We start from the raw sequence: 18,402 nt of genomic DNA on the forward strand, positions 1-18,402 counted from the left end.
TAACAGTACTAGAGTGTTATGTAAAGCTGTATGGAATCTCTGAACAATTTTTTGGAATTACTTCTATTTTTACACCAAAATATCCTTGCTGGTTTTCCTGTTTCCAAGATTCTTCACATCAGAAAGGGGTGAAGACTTGTCATTAAACGCAGCAGATGCTTTGATTGATTTTTTTTTTTCAACTAAACAAGTACCTGTTAAAATGCTTAAACAACTTTAGGGAAAAACAAATGTGACTGTTCAAAAAAGTCTGGTTCTTACCTTTAGATATTACTGGAAAAGAGTATATTGTGATGATCTCAAAGAAAGGTTACTATGAAAGCACGGTCTCTTCTGTTCTCCCATCAAAAGCACAGGAGGAGATGGAGAGAGAAAGCAAGAGAAGCACTGCAGTACTGTTTTTCTTTTTTTATCCCTGACCAGGGGTGCCTGAATCTGGCTTTCGAAACCACAAGTACTAGGGCTGAACCCTTGCTAAATTCAGTGTAAAAAGCAAATTAATTCAAGAAATAAGCCATTAAAAGGCACAGAATAAGATATTGCTCCATACATTGATACCAAGGATGATTTCAGATTATATAGTTCATTAAGAAGAGAGTGAGAATACCGTTATGTTTCCCAGAGTGCCTTGAATTCGTCTGATAAACAGTGTAATACTTTGTGGCCCTTCCACTGCTGAAGGTTCTGTATAATTACTCTCAGTTAATGATTCAGGAGCAAACTGTACAATTCCATTGGGATCACCGAACTTCTGTATCTGTACAAAAGTAAACAAACAAAAAATCAGAAATGTAGAATTGTATTTTTTCAAACCATTGAGATTGTCATTGCTAGAAGCTACAAGGCGCACATCTGTTAGCTCTTCCTACTGAGTTTTCTCCTTTTAAAAAGATGCAAAAGTACATCAGTAGTTAGAAAATAAAAAAGAGCTTGGTAGACAGGATCATCAAGATATGAGAAGGGCGTGATATCAAGCCCATGCACGTACACAGACATGCACATGCACACAAAGCAAAAGTGTTATATGAGATATATAGGTGACTTGCTCTTTCGTGAGAAAGTCTTACAGTGATACATAAAGTTTAAGCAGAATCTAAATTCAACAGGAATCAAACTGATACCAAGAGACAGATGAGAAAGTATGAACAACCCCTTAGCAGTTTTCAGTCCCCGTGTCCAAAGAAGAAAAGGACAGAATTTTATTTCAAATGCTGTATCTGAATATTTTGATATTAACGCAGGAAACACCCAGGCATCTTGGGCTGGTGTACAGAAACTCTTAGGACATTATCAGCTTGCAAACTTAGCCCTCTGGGATAGAGGTCATCCACTTCCACCTGTGTGAATCAGTAGCTGCCACAACAATTACTGGATTTATGGAGTTGTAACATCAGCACCTATTGAGAAACCAATTCATTGGTGTGCAGGGTGAAACACTACAGTCCGCAGAATAAATCTGGGTCCCTAAAGGAGAAACTGAGCAGCCTATGGAAACAGGAGCTAATTCCATCAACACTCTACAGACAGAAAAAAAAATAATAATCAAATTTCAAGGAAAGATATATATTTTTTGTGGGCTACTTATAGCAGCCTTATAAATATTTCCTTAGTTGCAGTATCCCTAGAGCAGTAATCTGTTTTTGACAACTCCCTCTGCCTTCTCCCACAAATTCTGCATTTCTCTTGCTCTGCAATAGCCAGATTATCTCCTTCTTTTATATATGACAGCTGGAGGAGACGAAACGGTCAAGAAGGGATGAACAAGAAACACATTTAGAAATGAGGTCCCAGTCCATGCTCTCTCCAAAGAGAACCACAGAAATCTACAAGTAAGAGGGCTAGGTCAGAACTTATGTACCAAATTTTACTGACAGATTGTTCACCTTTTTTTTTTTTTTTTTTTTTTTTTTAATGAAAGGAAGCTGTAATACACCTAAGCAGTACAGAGGACAAAAAAGCCAAATGACAAACTATGTGATCATTACGATTGATTTTTTAACCTTTGCAGGATAAATACCAACATTAACAGAGATCTCAGAAGAAAGAAAAGACTTACTATTAGTGTAATACTGTTCGCCTTAGGATCTATTTCTGTTTCACCTTTCATGAGGCTCAGTCTAATAATGAAGGTCTCCTGAACTTCAACTTCTTCATGAGGATAGATTTGTAGATTAATGGTTCTCAGACCTCCTTCTCCTTCTCCGAAGTAGAATGACCCATTCACAGGGTCACCAATGTCACTATTCAGGGGAGGTAAAACCTCTTCTGAATTGGGTCCCAAGATGTCCCAGTTAATCTGTGGAAGATACCAGTTTCAGATTTAGAGTGGCAGTATATTATACTAGTCTCAAAGGGAAAAAAATGACAGAGTATCACAAGTGATACAAAAATTCTTGTATCTGGTAACTAGCTACGTTCAAATCTTCATTGTTTATACAGAATACAAAATATTCACAATGAATTCTATGTGGGAAAATATATAATCCTTTGGAAAAGTAAGCATGACTAATTACAAATGGAAATTTTGAAGTGTTAGTTAGCCACAATGACAGTTTATTTAATCCTAGATATTGGTAATAGAAAAGAAGAGAAACTGATATTTTTTTAGCATGTAATGTGAAGCACACAGTTTCTATTTCTCGCCCTTTCACAATTGTTGTGAAGCTCCCCAAATGAGTACTCATGATCAAAACCATTCCCTGTGAAGTGTGATACCCAGACTGAAAATAACAAATATTTTACGCAATAAAAGTTTTCAGTCCTTCAACTTATGATTCATACTTCTTCAGTCTGATCAAAAGCTAGAATATTTTCAGAATTTCCCACAAATCAGATATACTTTGAAGGAGGTCATATTCAGCACTTTAAAATTATTATTTTGGGCTTTTAATTGTTTTCCAGTTTTCTCCAACGACTACTAGAAAAAGCAAAGAAGACAAAGACCATTTTTATATGGAGAGAAAAGGAGCTCATGGCCTTTAAGGCCAATTTTTCAGTTATTTGCCAAGACTATGAAAGGCCTGCCCTGGCTGATATTTGTATGTTCACTTTGTCAGTGGTCTGTATAAAGTAAAAAAAACCAAAACAAAACAAAACAAAAGCAAATAACAAAAAGCCACAAAATATCCAAACCAACAAAAAAAAACCCAAAATCTAGAAAACTCAAAAAAATGTACTGAAAAAACAATTGGTCAGCTTCAGGAAGTAATTCAACCAAATTAAATTAAACTAGTGGTCGTACATGAAATGAACCATATTTTTGACGGGATTAGGAGCTAGTTCAAAACAAAGTACACAAAACCACAATAAAGGAAAGAAAACAGGAGGAGAAACAGAAAATTAAAAGGGAAACAAGATTTTCTGTTATACTGCAGCTATACACAATTCATGTTTAATAAAGAGTTGCAATTATGCTATTAGCAATCGGTCACAAAGAAGCTCTTGAAGGAAAATGCAGGAGCTTTTTGACCAAGTCACTGGAGAGCATTCAGTATTTGGCAGCCAGGGCCCACCTGTGTCTCCCCTAACAATCTTCCAGCCCTTTCCAGCACCAGCGACACTGCCGTGGTTGTATCAGGGTTGGGAAGAATAATTCGAGTTTGGTTGAGAAATCGGACGATGCCCTCAGGGGAGTCACTTTTAGCAATAGTGATCTGGCTCACTAGGTGGGGCCCAAGGACTGCTCCACCACTGGCTCCTGTCAGCTGGATTTCAAATTGCTCTGCAAATTCACTGTATGGAAAAAGAAAAAGAGATTCTGAAATATCCGAGGGTAAAAAAACCAATAAACTCTACATTCAATCATGCATCCAACAGTTTAAAGGTTTCCAGAAGTCATCTCTGTAAGCATACAGCAGAAGATTTCTCACAATTGCAACAATGTTCTATTTCTACTCGTGTTAAAATTAAAAAAAGGGCAAAATATTTTGTTATGCACAACTGTATTAACACCCAAATTTTCTGATATTCTTATTTTAAAAAACTATTTGTTTTCATTAACTTTAACAGGAATTATGAAACTCTAATAATAGCTTCTTTTATCCCCTTTTAAATTTAGGTGATTTTTCCGCACTGCAGAAATTTGTTTTTCAGTTCCAATTCTAAACACAGGCATACTGCAAATGCTAAAAAAGGATATCTCAGAAGTAAATTAGTGAATAAACATATGAAAAACTAATTACCTTTCTTCATCATCTATAATAGAGATATAAATAAAAGTCTGGTTCTGGCCATCATAAAAAATGACAGAATTATTGTGGATGATATAATCAACACCATCAGGAAGTGCAGAAATGCTTCGAGAAAGAAAATCAGCCGTTACATAGCCATAAGTTCCATGCTTTCTTACAACAGGAATCATGATTAATCCAGCATCCTCTTCCACTGCAAGAATAATTGAGAAAAAGTTATTTTATTTCAAAATTCATGCCATAGCCACAGTCTTGTCTAACTAACTTACTAACTAAACCACAGCGAAAATTTAAGTAAACTTACCCTGTAGAAGGGTATACCGAGGATCAAATTCTATGATGCCTTCTGCATTATCACTTTTTGCTATAGTGACTCGTACTGTGGACATATTTCCTATTGTTGGAGGTTGATCAATCTGTAGACCATTTTCTTTTACAGTAAAATCAAATCCACTTGCAAGAACATAAAAAGAAAATTACATTAAAAATTCTTCTTGTGAAAGTATTAAAATGCAGGTATGACAATTTGTAAACTACCACAAACACACAAATATTCTCACATTTATCAGTTATCACCAAAGACTTTTGGTCACACTTTTTCAAACTATCATATGTCCAGTCCAAAAATAGTAGTTTATTCCATGTATATTTTACTTTTCACTCTCATTTTATCTGATTTCATGCAACTTGACAGCTTGACAGCCTAAGGACTTCCAGCCTTAATAAATCTTCATCAGCAAAATCTTTGTACTAATGTTAAAAGAATTGGGTACCTGATACATCCAATTTCTATTAGAATTACTATTGTAGCCACATTAGGAGATTATACAGTAAAACAGCTGAACTCCAGTTATGACTTTTTGCAGATAGATCAGATTTCAAATACAGTTTGTTCTTCTGCTTGTAATCAATCAACTGGGAATTTTATCTTTACCTTCCTTGGAGTTCCACTTCAGTAATCATCACTGAAAAGTCTTCAGGACCTTCAGGGAAGTCATCATCGTGAATTTCAACCAAAATAATCTTACTTTCCTCATGTGCTTCAAACAACAATTCCCTCACTGTGGGAGTAAAATCAATTCCCTCCTCTGCAGTCCCATTTATTATCTGAAAGCGGAGACGCACTTTGCCATAGGATCCCCTGGAACGCACAATGGTGATGTTAACCTGAGGGAAAGAGGACATTTTATTTTAAAAATGGTTTTGTTTTTCTGCTACAGCTGCCTTTATGAGACTATTCTAAAGGCATCTTTCTAATGGTTCTGTCAGGTAACAACTATGTGCTTTAGAAAATACACAGTACATGTGACTTTGCAGATAGCCTTCTTTCTCAGAGTATTAGAAAACTCCAAAAGCCTCAGACAGGCATTCTGGGGGATGTGTTATGATAAATCTTGTGGGTTTTTCCTAAAGTTAAGCATAAATCTAGCAACAATATTGATATCTATTAATATTTTATATAAGAAGGAATTTTAATCTAATACCCATTTTTCTTCTTCTGTTGTTTGCAATAGTTCCCGTGAAAATGTAAACTCTCCATACGGAAAATCACTGGCAGCCATGGTAACATTTGCTGTGCTGCTAGATTCATTTATGAGTCCTCCAGCACTGACTCCAGTTAGTTGAAACTGGTAGTAATGTTTTTCCTCTGGACGGTTGTCATCTACAGCCTAGGGAGAAGAATCAAGAAAGCTAACAGGATTTAAACCATTTCCAAGGAAAGAGGTATGAATAATTTCTAACCAAGATACTAACTAAATAAGTGGAAGTACTTGAAATAGCCAGTTGTGTAAAACCTCTCATATACCTGTATTAGAACAACTGCTGCAGACTGCCTGTCTCGCATTGTCAGGGTCCCCGATGTCTCAATAAATTCTGTGTGATGAGGAGGTGTTATGTTCCAGTGTATTATGATCTCACCAAAAATCCCTGGGCCACGTATCAGGCTGCAGGTAAGAAGACAAACATGGATTTTATTTTCTACCTTTAGTATATATAGATATGTATATATATAGTATTTACAATCAGAGATGGACTTTGTGCATGAAAGAAATGTTATCAGCACTGTGAAGCTTGAGTTTTAATGTACTATGACACTATTAAGATCTTTACAATTCCCTATTCAGAGCAGTAACATTTCTGCAGTTCTGTTTTATTTCCCTATGCTGGGAGGCATCTTGAGCTGTATTTTTTACTGAAAGGTCTTTAAAGTTTCTTTGCACATATAGCCCAAAGGTGGGGACTGAAAACTGAGCTCTCTTGGTTCCATTCTGCTTTTCCATAGATAGATATGCAAAACAGAATGGGAATGGAACTTAAGAGTAATGCCAGAGGCAATTATTTATTTATTTATTTATTTAAAGGCAAAAGGACAGTAGAATACTCCTATGAAGTTGTTTGAGAAATATTCTGTCTGCTGTTTGTCTAAAAACCTAGAGCCTAATCCTACTCATGACATCAGTTTCTGCAAACTAAGTTATGGCAAAAATGTGTCTATACCTAACATGATCTACAACATGATCTGCAACTACTGCTGCACAAAGCATCACTTTGTCTTTCGGGCTTCTCTGGGCAGCATGAGAAGCTGTTCTGTTGCTTGTATTTGCTGGTTGACCAAGGGAAAGTATTGTAATCCTTTTTTCCAATACTCTTAGAATTTATGGTAACATCTTCATTCCTTCATTGTGTTTTCAGTTGACTAAATGCAGTGAAATACTTGCATCTTGATTCAACTAAAAACCCAGTTTCCACTTTGGTTATGCTAGCCATCATAAATGGAAATACATTTCAGGCACCAATCCTGAAATGAATTCCAAAAAGCACAAAGCACCTTCAAATCCCATTGATTCCCTTTCTCCCTCCCTTTGATTGGAATCCTCTTTCCTTTGATGTATCAATGTTGTAAATTATTTGAAGACTGAGAGGAATATTTGGAGCTCCACAGCAGGAATAAAAAGACACAGATATAGTATAATCTGCCCTTCTCTAAAAGCAAACATCTGACTTTAAAAATAGTTCTGATTTTAAGTATTAATGAAATGCAACACTTAAGAAATTTTACCCAGATGTGGAGTCTCACAGCTTTTGAAACCGATCTGTTGTTTTTCCTTTGGAAAAATGAGTATTGTACCTACCTAATAAGAGCAGTTCCATTATAATTTCCTGAAGGTTCTCCAATCAGAACATGCCTGGAAGAATGGGCTATCCCAACCACCCCAGAAGCTCCTTCATCACCCACAATAATGATGGTTGCAACACCTATGAAGAGAACAAAGATTCTCATGGTAAATGAAAACTAATGAGCTAACTTCTGCAAATTTTGTAACATGAGTGGTTAAACACTGGCTTTCCAGAGGGCCCACAGAACTCCCATCCTTCAATATATTTAGAATTTGGGTGGACAATGCATTTAGCAACCTGATCTAATTGTGAAGTCTCCTGCTCCCTGAGCCAGATTTTCAACTAGATGACGCTTCCAGGATGGCCCCTTACAAATTAAATTATTTTACAGTTCTTACAGGTCTGAACCTGGTTTTTGGTTTTGCTCCTTTTTGTTAAAGAATTCTTTACAGACAATGTTAACTATCTGAACACAAAATTCTACACCAACAATTAATTTAGAATTAAAAATTATGACCTAAAATTCTCTTAGATTTCTTCAGATAAGGAAACAACTTAGGGAAAAAGGCTGATGGTTAAACTGCTACCACCTAGCGGTAACAAAATATATAAATACTGTAGATTAAAATAATATGAACAGATTTGCTAGAATACTCATATGAAATGTCTCAGAATGTAATGAATCATTTCTTTACCATTTACAGGGGATATCTCTGCATCACCAGTAGAGACTAGGTGAATGGTAAATGTTTCATTCCCCTCCAGCAGACCATCCTGTATCGCATGTAAAACAATCAACTTCTGGTACTCAGTCTGCATCACACAAAGACCAGAAGATAGATAGGTAGGTAGGTAGGTAGGTATACATACATTAAGTGAAACTAAAAAATACAGTATCATAAAAAAGAGGTTTTTTCTTTAACAAATCAAGTGTTAAGCATGCATATGCTTGATATGTTCTGTAATATTTTTAAAATATGACATTTCTGATCAGGCTGAAAAAATTTTCTCACAGATTAATAAATAATAAAAATTCTCTCTCAAACATCATGTGCCACCCTAAAAATACCCCATCTATTTTCAACCAAATGATGACTAAGATTACTTTGAAAATGTATTCACATGATTTGCAACTTAGGGGAATTTTTTTCCACCAGAAAGTGCATATTCAATAGCATACATACATTCTAACAATTAACATTATTAAGATTAGATATATTAGGTCATAGCAAATTCCTGTCTAATTCCCATTTTTGTCATTGGGCAGTAGCAAATGCTTAAAATAAGAATATAGGAAAAAAGTAGGTATACATTGTATAACTCCAGTATACACCATACATACATACTTGTATTCTTACATGTATGCATATATAAGAACTTCAGGAAGAAAAAACAATGCCCAGGCCTACCAGTAGAGAAAGGATAGCATAATGATAGCAAAACTTTTCCAAATATTGGTGGTCTTACAAAAAAAACCCTATTTTCCAGCTGATGAAGAGAAACAACTGGTATGGCTATTCATTTAACATAAAATAAGCTTGTACAGACAGAAAAGAGTATGCTTTGTGTTAAAACACTCTTCTTCAATAAATATTTTAAGCAGATTATGAAAGACCAGTATTAAGATAACAACAATAGCTTAAAAATATCCAGTATTTCAGCTTCTGCTTCAGAATTTTTTAACCTGCCAAGAAATATAAATCAAATGATAATGTCCAGTTAGAAAGTTACTGGGACATTTTATTATTTATTTTTTGAATCTGTATATTTTGAGCGTTTATTTATCCTTCCCACACTTTCAGCATCATTCCTCCCTTTCACTTGTCTGATGCTGCAATGGAAAAAAGTTTCTGTAACATGCGGTACATTTTTGTTCCTCTTTCTTAATTGTAAAAACAGTTCAGATTTGAAAAGCCTATCTTCCTGATGATGACATTATGCTACCTTAAAAAAAGCTTTCCTTTTCTGTTTGAAAAAACACAGCATACTGCTAACCCCATCAGCTGAAACTCACTTTTTCCTAGTATTATAATACTTAATAACTCCCTACTTCTACAAATGTATAACAACCACCATGCAAACACACATAAGAAGAAGAAAGTATTTATAAATATCTAATAGTAATAATTATTGCAACATCATAAATACCTCATTAAACTGAAGGGTACCATTCAGAGGAGTCAGATCATATCTGGCTGCTTCCTCAAGAATCCATAACACTTTAACTGCTCCTCGTCCTCCTTGACTTCGACTGACGGTGAGCAGTGCGACTGCAGCAGGGTCATCAGGTGTCTGAGGTTCCTTCACTGTTACCTGATGAAGAAAGAGGAGGCAGTAGGAAAAGCTGTAGCAACAGGCATCTATACAGGCTTGAGACAAGAAGCATTATCAATGACAATGCAAAATAGGGACAAGAGTGAAAATCAACAGGAAGATAATAGACGTACGGAATGTGTTTAATTACGCTAGCAAAGATTAGTCACTTGTATTAATTCTGTAAGCCCTATGATTCAAAACAATCACAGACAATGAGTCACAAGCAGGCACAGCACCAGCAAAATGGAGAGCAGAAGAATCATTCAGTGACAAGAACAAGATGAGGTTTCATAACTTCTTTCCAAACTTTATTTTCAGTTATACAGATGGTTACTAAATCATTTTAATATTTAACAGACTACCAAAAATCCTACCTGTGATGTCCTCAGTTGCTAGTATACTGAATTAAATTGACTCAGGCATGCAGAAATCTACACCTATGTAGCAGGACTGTCACTGTTACTACCATCCTACACAGCTAGAGGAAGGCAAGCACTAATATGCCTTTCAGTAAAGTCATCTTCCACTGCAATGAAAGCTTACCAAAATTGGCTATGTGTTAGTGACACAAACCGACTATGCAGCTTTAGCAGAAGAGTGCAATACAAATCGAACTCACATTCTTTTCTTCAAACCCAAATACTCCAACAGGGGAATCATTTGGTGGAATAGCGACAGTTACCAGGGTGTCATCCCCAAGTCTTGCACCACCTGTTACCCTCACCAGGGCAATCTTGAATATCTCAAGGAATTCAACTTCACTGTCATCTATGATTGTAATTTCTATTTCTCCTGTAGCCTGCAGAAATTGTTAGAAAAAAAGAGCAACAAAGTTTCACTTATAATATTCTGTGAAATTTTGGAAAAAAATCTGAAATTTAAAATAGGTAAATTTTATCTAATAATAAAAAAAACATTGTTCAGTTGTGCTTATTTCTTATAAGACTTGTATATTTATAATAAGATAACAAAACTTCAAGAGTGGTTTATAAGTCCATCGACATAAATCTTGCATGTTAAAACCAGCACTGCTCTGCTTTGGTACTCAGTAGGAAGTGTGGGTAGGCAACACTGTACTTAAGCCAAAATTCTGCTCACAAAGTATATACTTCTATCTGCCAAAGACCCCTTCTGTTCACTTGAAATCAAAACGCCTTGTGTATACAAAGTATCATCAGGGGCAGCATGAAATTTAAAACTGTATGTAGAACACAGCTAAGAAAACATATAGGCCTATTCTGAGATTTTACAGAGGTTTTAACAGGGTTTAAATTACAGGTTTAAATTACAGAGATTTTAACAGGTTGTGTTACAAATTTTCAGTGTAACAGGCTTTATTACTAGAAATTAGACCTTCACTTGTGGAGGTACCAAAGGCATACAACCCTATTTGGTCAATGCTTATGAACATTCTGCTTTTCCATGTTAAAGAACTGAAGTCAGGAGCATCACTCACATACAAAAGGCCATAAATAAAATGTTTCAAATAAAAAGATGCAAATCTGCTGGAAGAAAACTTTTATTTGAGAAACTCTAAAGCTGGTAACTCAGAGACAGTTAAACTTTCAGCAAGTGCGTACCTGCCCATCTGCAAATGTGAGGTTTCCAAATGATGGTGCAAAGTCTTCAAAGGTAGCGGTTGATTGAATGGCTTCCCAGTACAGAGTTGCTGACCCAAGCCTCCCAGCCTGTCGAACAACTCGAAGTTTCAATATATTCTGTGGTGGCGGTACCTCATAACCAACAACAGCTCCAGTTATATCCTGTAAATTCAAATAAAAACTACTGAATGTCACAACTTTTTTATTGTTTTGTTTTAAACACTCACTTGCAGGTAAAAATAAATTCAGAAATAGACAACCACCTGTAAACTGGTCTGAATTTCACATTGACCTTGCTCTGCAGAGAAGTCTGAATTAGATGACCTCCTGAGGTCCATGTCAGAATATTACATGACACCAGTTTTAACACTTCCAGCTCCCAAATAAATTTCATATATTATTTGTGAAGAACTTCTAAAGAAGGAATTATTTGTCTGGTATCTGGCCTTTTATCCAGAACACTTTATTGTCATAAAGCCTATTAGAACACTATCAGAACTGGTCTGAAAACACAGACTCTCCTGCTGGGATGCTACTATAAATATTCTTCATTCAGACTTACTTACCTTTGTAACATTGAAACTAAAGACTCCTCTGGCATCATCATTTTCTTCAATTGTTATTTCAGCTATTTCTAACCCAATCCTCTTCACACTTGGCTGACCTCCAGTGGGAGAACTGACCAGTTGCACATCAGTAATATTGATTATAAAACCTTCCTCTAATTCTGGAACATTGTCCTGCAAAACGTATTTTTAAATTTCACTTTTTTAATAAAACACTCTAAGTTATAACACAAGCAGGAAGCTGACTACTTCTAGGTTGCCTACTGTCCAGAAATTCTCAGCACTTGAGACCACATAATCAGTTCCTTGCTTCACTTTATATGAAAGGCGAAGAAGACTACCACTACCCTTGCTGAGCTGTAGAAACTGAAGTTGGTAGTCTGATTCCAGACCTGTAAGAATGGTAGAAAGTAGCGCTGACTGTCACTTGCTTCTCCTACATGTAAGAAGGATGGCTAGATCTCAGAAATTAAGCCAGAACTTGAAAAACAGTAAGTCTATTCTGAGTATATTTAAAGAATATAAATATTTTTGGTGAAAAAATTAACATCTCCTGAACTACAGAACAGATCTGTTAAGAGGCACGTAAAGTAAAATAAATCCTCCGTAAAAACCTGCAACAAGCTGAAAAACCAGCAAGCACCTAAGACATTCACAATTTTTTCCTTTGTCCCGATTAGACATTAATTTTGGGACTACAACAAAAAGCCTGGTTCATTCTCAGTGGTGAGTACTCAAATTCTTTTGAAAGAGATGACTGCAATTCTTACTGATATACAACCATCTGATAAGGCAAGAATGCCACCTCAGCCATTTCCAGAATGCTAAACTACTTCTGGTATAGAAACAGAACCATTTTCCCTTTCCTTAAAAGATACTATTAGCTGAAGTTGTTGTTAAGACTACTCACAGGCAAAATAGTGACTACGACAGAAGTTACTGTTGTGTTCTCTGCCATCATGACTGTCTTCTTTTCCAGTATATAATCCTCATTCTCTGTTGCTTGGTTGGAAAAGGGAAGGTCAAAGTTAGGTGCGGTGCTCAGCTGAACTGCAATCTCTCCAACAAACCCTTGCTCTCGAACAATTTGTAAAGTAAGAATCGTTGAATTCACTCGCCCTGTAACAAGAACGGGGGGAGAGGGAAAAAAAAAAAATCAAGTCATGATTGTTTTAACCCTTGTCCTGCTTGCTTTTCAGCTCACCTAACTGTAATGGAGCTACTTGCTAGAGCCCACTTCAGTTCTGCTTAGCAACAAAACAATACTTGGGTAATTCAGTGACTCAGGCAAACGAGCACATACAAGCAGTGTGAACAAACACAACACACAGCATGTATGTCTGGAAAGCATTGTAAAACTGCGGAATTGTAAAAAAGCAGAATAAAAATACAGGATATTTATAGTTTCAAAGGTTTGCTACATAAAGTGTTACTTCAATGTTGACATTTTTATTTAGTTTTCCTTTAGAACTCCCATCTTGCTATTTTGCCTGGTCTTCACAATTCTGGGAAATCACTATTGATTCCAATACAGAAAGCAGCATTGGAGACATCACTCTGGCTGCAAATGCTACATTTCCTTAACTCAAATGTTGAAGAAAATGAGACACGCTTGTATCAGTCTGGCTCAGATCCCTTTCGGGAAAGAAGTTCTGCAATTTTTTTCCAATAAACCACCAAACCCAGCACTTGGCTAAAAGTGCTGGGTTTATGACTGGAGAAATAAAAAACAATAAAGAGCAGCCAGCTTTGTACTTCAAACTAGTTTCTGTTACTTGTATTAACTAGATACTACTTCACAGTTAGCACCTGTATATAATTCATTAAAAATACAATATTTAAAGACCAGAAAAGAATCTGTGCAGCAAATGAAACCTAAGAACAAGCCTCGAAGCTCACTTCAAAGTACAAACGTTTATAATGTGCATGTGTGTGTATGTAAGGAACCAACAGAACACCTTCACAATACTTCCAAGAGCTAAAAAAGGGGCAACACTAATTCACTTTAAAATAGAACTGGTGAAGAGGTTTTAGCTGCAATAATATATTCTGATGGAAAATATATTTTCCATAAATTTTATTTGTTTTGGACAGAATATTAAATAGCTAGAAAATTTAAATTGCACTTTTGAAGTACAAATAGCCCATGGAAAGCCCTGGAAAACTACCAGGATGCCAGAGCGATCAGCTGCCTAGCTCCCTGGGCCAGCGGGGAGGGCAGGAGCTGGAGCATTGCAGCAGTCCTCCTCTGGCCAACTGCCTGGCAGACCCTTTACAACTTCACTCGGTGCCTGGGAGGAAAACTGACATAACCCTAATCAAACACACAGCTGGCAAGCAGAAAAATCCCAATTCAGTTTTCTTGACATGGAACTGACTCTCGCTCTGCTTCCTTACTTCCTCTATCCCACAGAACAAAAGGCTTCCCTTTTTGACCCAATCCATAAGGAAAGAAAAAAATTCTATGTAAATTATTTTAAACATTATATTAATCCCATTAAATTGGCAAGTTCAGCTTTTTACCTAAACAGAAGTCTTTTCTGTATTCGTGATTTGCAACACGAGCTGCCAAGATTTTAACTTGCCTCTTAAACAAAAATGACTGGATAATGTTGATATATGTAATGTGAAATACAGCATAAAATGTATGTAATGAAATACCAGAGTTACATATTTGAAAGGATATTTCTGCTACAAATCTTTTTATAGAAAAATTCTGTGAGGTAGATATATATATAAAAATAAAAAATAATATATTTTATATATATATATATATATATATATATATATATAAAACCAGTGCTACAGCTTCATCAATGCTGACTTTGAAAAAACATGTTTTTTCCTAAGAATCAAGAAACAGGCTTACCTTCTGGCTCTGTGACTTTAACAAAGAGAGACTCCATATGCCACCCAATCACACCGTGTGGAGAATCACTGGGTAAAATGGTCAGTACAGCTTTCGCCCTTTTGGGATCAATGACAGCTCCTTTTGTGGTATCCTGAACACCCACAGTGGTTACATGGGTGAGTGTGATTTCCACAGTCTCTGAAAGCTCTGCAACACTGTCCGCAAGAATTGTTAGCGTGATTGTGGACAGGGCCTGACCTTCTGAAAACGTAATCTAAAGTTTTAGAGGAAGGGGAAAAAAAAAGTGAAACTTCTATTAAGTGCTGTTATACCAACTGTTTCATTCTGCAAAACTCTATCAATTAAAAAAATACACACACATACACATATAAATTTATATATATATCAATCACAGAATCACAAAACACCAGGTTGGGAGCAACCTCAAGGATCATCCAACTTTTCTTGGTAAAAGCACAGTCTAGACAAGATGGCCTAGCACCCTGTTCAGGTGAATCTTAAAAGTGCCCAATGCTGGGGAACCCACCACTTCCCTGGAAAGATATCACAGTGGTTGATCATTCTCATTGTGATTTTTTTTTCTCCTCTGTCCGATTGGAATCTCTCCAGAGTAACTTGTACCCATCACCCTTTTCCATGACTTTTCCGTGTGACTCCTTGTAAGAAGGGGGTCTCCTCCTTTGCAGCCATCCTTTAAATACTGAAACATGGTGACAAGGTCTACCCTAAGCTTTGTTTTCTCAAGGCAGAACAAACCCAGTTCTTTCAGGCTTTCCTTACACAGCAGGCTTCCCAGCCCCTTGATCATCTTCGTGGCCCTTCCCTGGACCCTCTCCAGCTTGCCCGCACCTTTTTTGCATGGCAGGGACCAAAACTGAACTCAGTATTCCAGGTTGGCCTGACAAGTGCTGAGTAGAGCAGGATAATGACTCCTTCATCTCTGCTGGTGATGCCCATGCTGGTGCAGCCCAGCACCCTGTTGGCTTGCTTTGCCACAGCAGCACACTGTTCACTCATATCAAGCTTGTCCACCAGGGCCCCCAGGTCTCTTTCCACAGAGCTGCTCCCCAGCCGGGTAGATCCTAGCCTGTGCTGTGCTCCTGGATTACATTTTCCCAGGTGCAAAACCTCACACTTGTTCTTGCTGAACTTCACAAGGTTCTTGTTAGCCCATTCTTCCAGCCCATCCAGGTCTTCATGCAGGGTGGCTCTCGGTAACATCAGCAGACTTCATCAGTGTGCACTTCATTCCATCCTCCATGTCACTTATGAAGATATTAAACAGTGTTGGGCCAAATATCAAACCCTGGGGGACCCCTCTTGTGACAGGTTGCCAGACTGGAAAGGAGCTATTTACTGCCAGTCTCCACCCACCACACAGACCACTTGTCTAGACCACAACACATCAGTTTCTCTAGGAGGAAGCTGTGGGAAACCGTATCAAAAGCCCTGGAGAAATCCAGGTAGACAAATGTCCACCACTCGCCCCACATGAACTGACCAGGTTATGTTATCACAGAGGGCAATGAGGTTTGTCAAGCACAATTTGCCCTTGGTGAATCCTTGCTGGCTTTTCCCAATCACATGCTTAATTTGACTTGTGATATTACCCAGGAGGATTCATTCCACAACTTTCCCAGCGACTGAAGTAAGACTGATAGGCCTATAATTTAGCGGATCCTCCTTTAAGCCTTTCTTGTAGATGGGGTGACATTAGACTTCTTCCAGCCTTCTGGGACATCCCCTCGTCTCCATGACTTCTCAAAGATTATGGAAAGCAGCCTCAACAACGACACCAGACAGCTCTTCTAACACCCTTGTGTGGATAATGTTAGGGCCCATCGATTTGTAGGGGTCAAGCTCCCGTAACAGTTCACATACCAACTCTTCCTTCACTGATGGTGGGTCCATGTTTACATCAACCTGGATTTTTGTTCCCAAGGCCTGGGGGCTAACAGTGTTGGTAAAGGCATAGATGAAGAAAGCGCTGAGAGCCTTTGCCTTTTCAGTGTTGTTGGTGACTAATTCACCTCTCCTGTTTAACAGTGGACCTATATTTTCCTTCTGTTTCTGCCTGTTGTTTATGTACCTGAAGAACCCTTTCTTGTAGTTTTTGACATCTTTGGCCAATTTAAATTTGAGCTGAGCTTTTGCTCTTCCAACTGCATCTTGTAGTTCTCAATGGGTATGCACCTTCTTCTCTGTCTCTGGTATGCTTCTCTTTTGGTTTTGAGTGGACTCAGAAGCTCGTAGTTAAGCCAAGGGGGTCTCTTGCTCTGCCTACTTCCCTTACCTTTAAAGTGGATGAATCGTTTTTGTACTTCCAGTAGAGCATTCTTGAAAAATTTCCACCACTCACTAGCCCCTTTATCCTCCATGGAAATTTCCCACAGAGTCCCTACCAACTGAGCAATGAGCAAGCTGAAGTCTGCTCTTCTAAAATCTAAAAACTTTGCCTTACTGCTAACCTTCAGTGTGCTCAGCAGGATCCCAAACTCCACAATACTGTGATCACTGCAACCAAGGCTATCACTAACCAAGATATGTAATACAAAGCAGGTTTTCTTGGTTTGTGAGTATCAAGTCCAGCAGTGATTCCTCATTCCTGGTTGGCACATCTAACATTTACAAGAGGAAGTAGTTCTCTACACATTCCAGGAACTTGATGGATTATATGTGAGCTGCTGCATTGTTCTTCCAACAAATGTCTGGGTAGTTGAAGTCACCCACAAGAACCAGGTTCTGTTGACCTGAAGTTTGCCTAAGTGATCCAAATATTGCTTCGTCGACCTTATTGTCTTGGTTTGGAGGTTGGTCACAGATGGCTACTCTAACATCCCCCTTGGAGATGAACCCTCTGATCTTGACCCAGAGATATTTGATAGGGCTTTCACAATCACCATAGCTGACTTCTATACAGTCAAAGTTCATGACTCCTCCTCTTCCTCCCTGCTTGTCTTTACAAAACAGTCTATAGCCACCCACCACGATCCTCCAGCCATGTGAGTGGTCCCACCCTATTTCAGTTATTCCTATAATATCATAAATTTCTGACCTGGCACAGAGCTCCAGTTCCTTCTGTTTGCTCCCCAAGATGTATATATATATATTAAAAATTGTATGGAAAACTATGTAAGACCCAAAGAGAGAGGTGACATAAAGAAACACTGAGAAAAATGCAATGTGGTAAGATAATTTGAAACACAGGTCACAAAGCAAGAAATAAATTCTCAGTCAGAAGCATACTAATCAGAGAGACCAAATTCCCAGTTGAAAATTACTCTATGATTCTATCAAAATGAGTTTGGTAAAATCAAGCTACCTACCGATATCTGCTTTATAAACAGGCATTCCACCTGAGACCTCTTTCTGACAACCACATTTCCACTTCAGGCAGAACAGCTCAGCTGTTTCGAAGTGATCATATGTCTTCATTATCACAGAATCACACAATGGTTGAAGTTGGAAGGGACCTCTGGAGATCACCTAGCCCAACTGCCCCTGCTAAGAACAGGGTCAACCACAGCAGGCTGCTCAGGGCCATGTCCAGCCACGTTTTTACTATCTCCAAGGACAGAGACTTCACAATCTCCCTAGGTAACCTGATCCAGTATTTCACCACCCTTACAATACAGGTTTTTTTCCTCATGTTCAAATTTAATTTCCTGTATTATGCACATTGCAGACACAGGACATGGACAAGAACTATCTTGCTCCATCTTCTTTACTCTTGAACC

General features: G+C 37.6%; 1 protein-coding gene across 6 annotated transcripts in view; it reads right to left on the reverse strand.

The window, feature by feature from the left end:
- Nucleotides 1-18,402, reverse strand: part of ADGRV1 (adhesion G protein-coupled receptor V1) — a 299,412-nt gene that overhangs the window by 171,613 nt on the left and 109,397 nt on the right. For all 6 annotated transcript variants that reach the window (XM_080371326.1, XM_080371327.1, XM_080371328.1 and 3 more), the window contains 16 exons: nt 14,663-14,918; nt 12,704-12,912; nt 11,794-11,967; nt 11,207-11,389; nt 10,246-10,425; nt 9,459-9,623; nt 8,006-8,123; nt 7,325-7,448; nt 5,998-6,136; nt 5,675-5,860; nt 5,125-5,357; nt 4,495-4,643; nt 4,182-4,383; nt 3,513-3,732; nt 2,057-2,296; nt 608-757 (listed from right to left, as the gene is read on the reverse strand). In XM_080371326.1, coding sequence (XP_080227452.1) covers nt 608-757; nt 2,057-2,296; nt 3,513-3,732; nt 4,182-4,383; nt 4,495-4,643; nt 5,125-5,357; nt 5,675-5,860; nt 5,998-6,136; nt 7,325-7,448; nt 8,006-8,123; nt 9,459-9,623; nt 10,246-10,425; nt 11,207-11,389; nt 11,794-11,967; nt 12,704-12,912; nt 14,663-14,918 — 2,928 coding nt within the window. The remainder of the gene's footprint in view (nt 1-607; nt 758-2,056; nt 2,297-3,512; nt 3,733-4,181; nt 4,384-4,494; nt 4,644-5,124; nt 5,358-5,674; nt 5,861-5,997; nt 6,137-7,324; nt 7,449-8,005; nt 8,124-9,458; nt 9,624-10,245; nt 10,426-11,206; nt 11,390-11,793; nt 11,968-12,703; nt 12,913-14,662; nt 14,919-18,402) is intronic.

This window comes from Falco punctatus, assembly GCF_963210335.1.
Source record: "Falco punctatus genome assembly, chromosome: Z".
NCBI lineage: Eukaryota > Metazoa > Chordata > Aves > Falconiformes > Falconidae > Falco > Falco punctatus.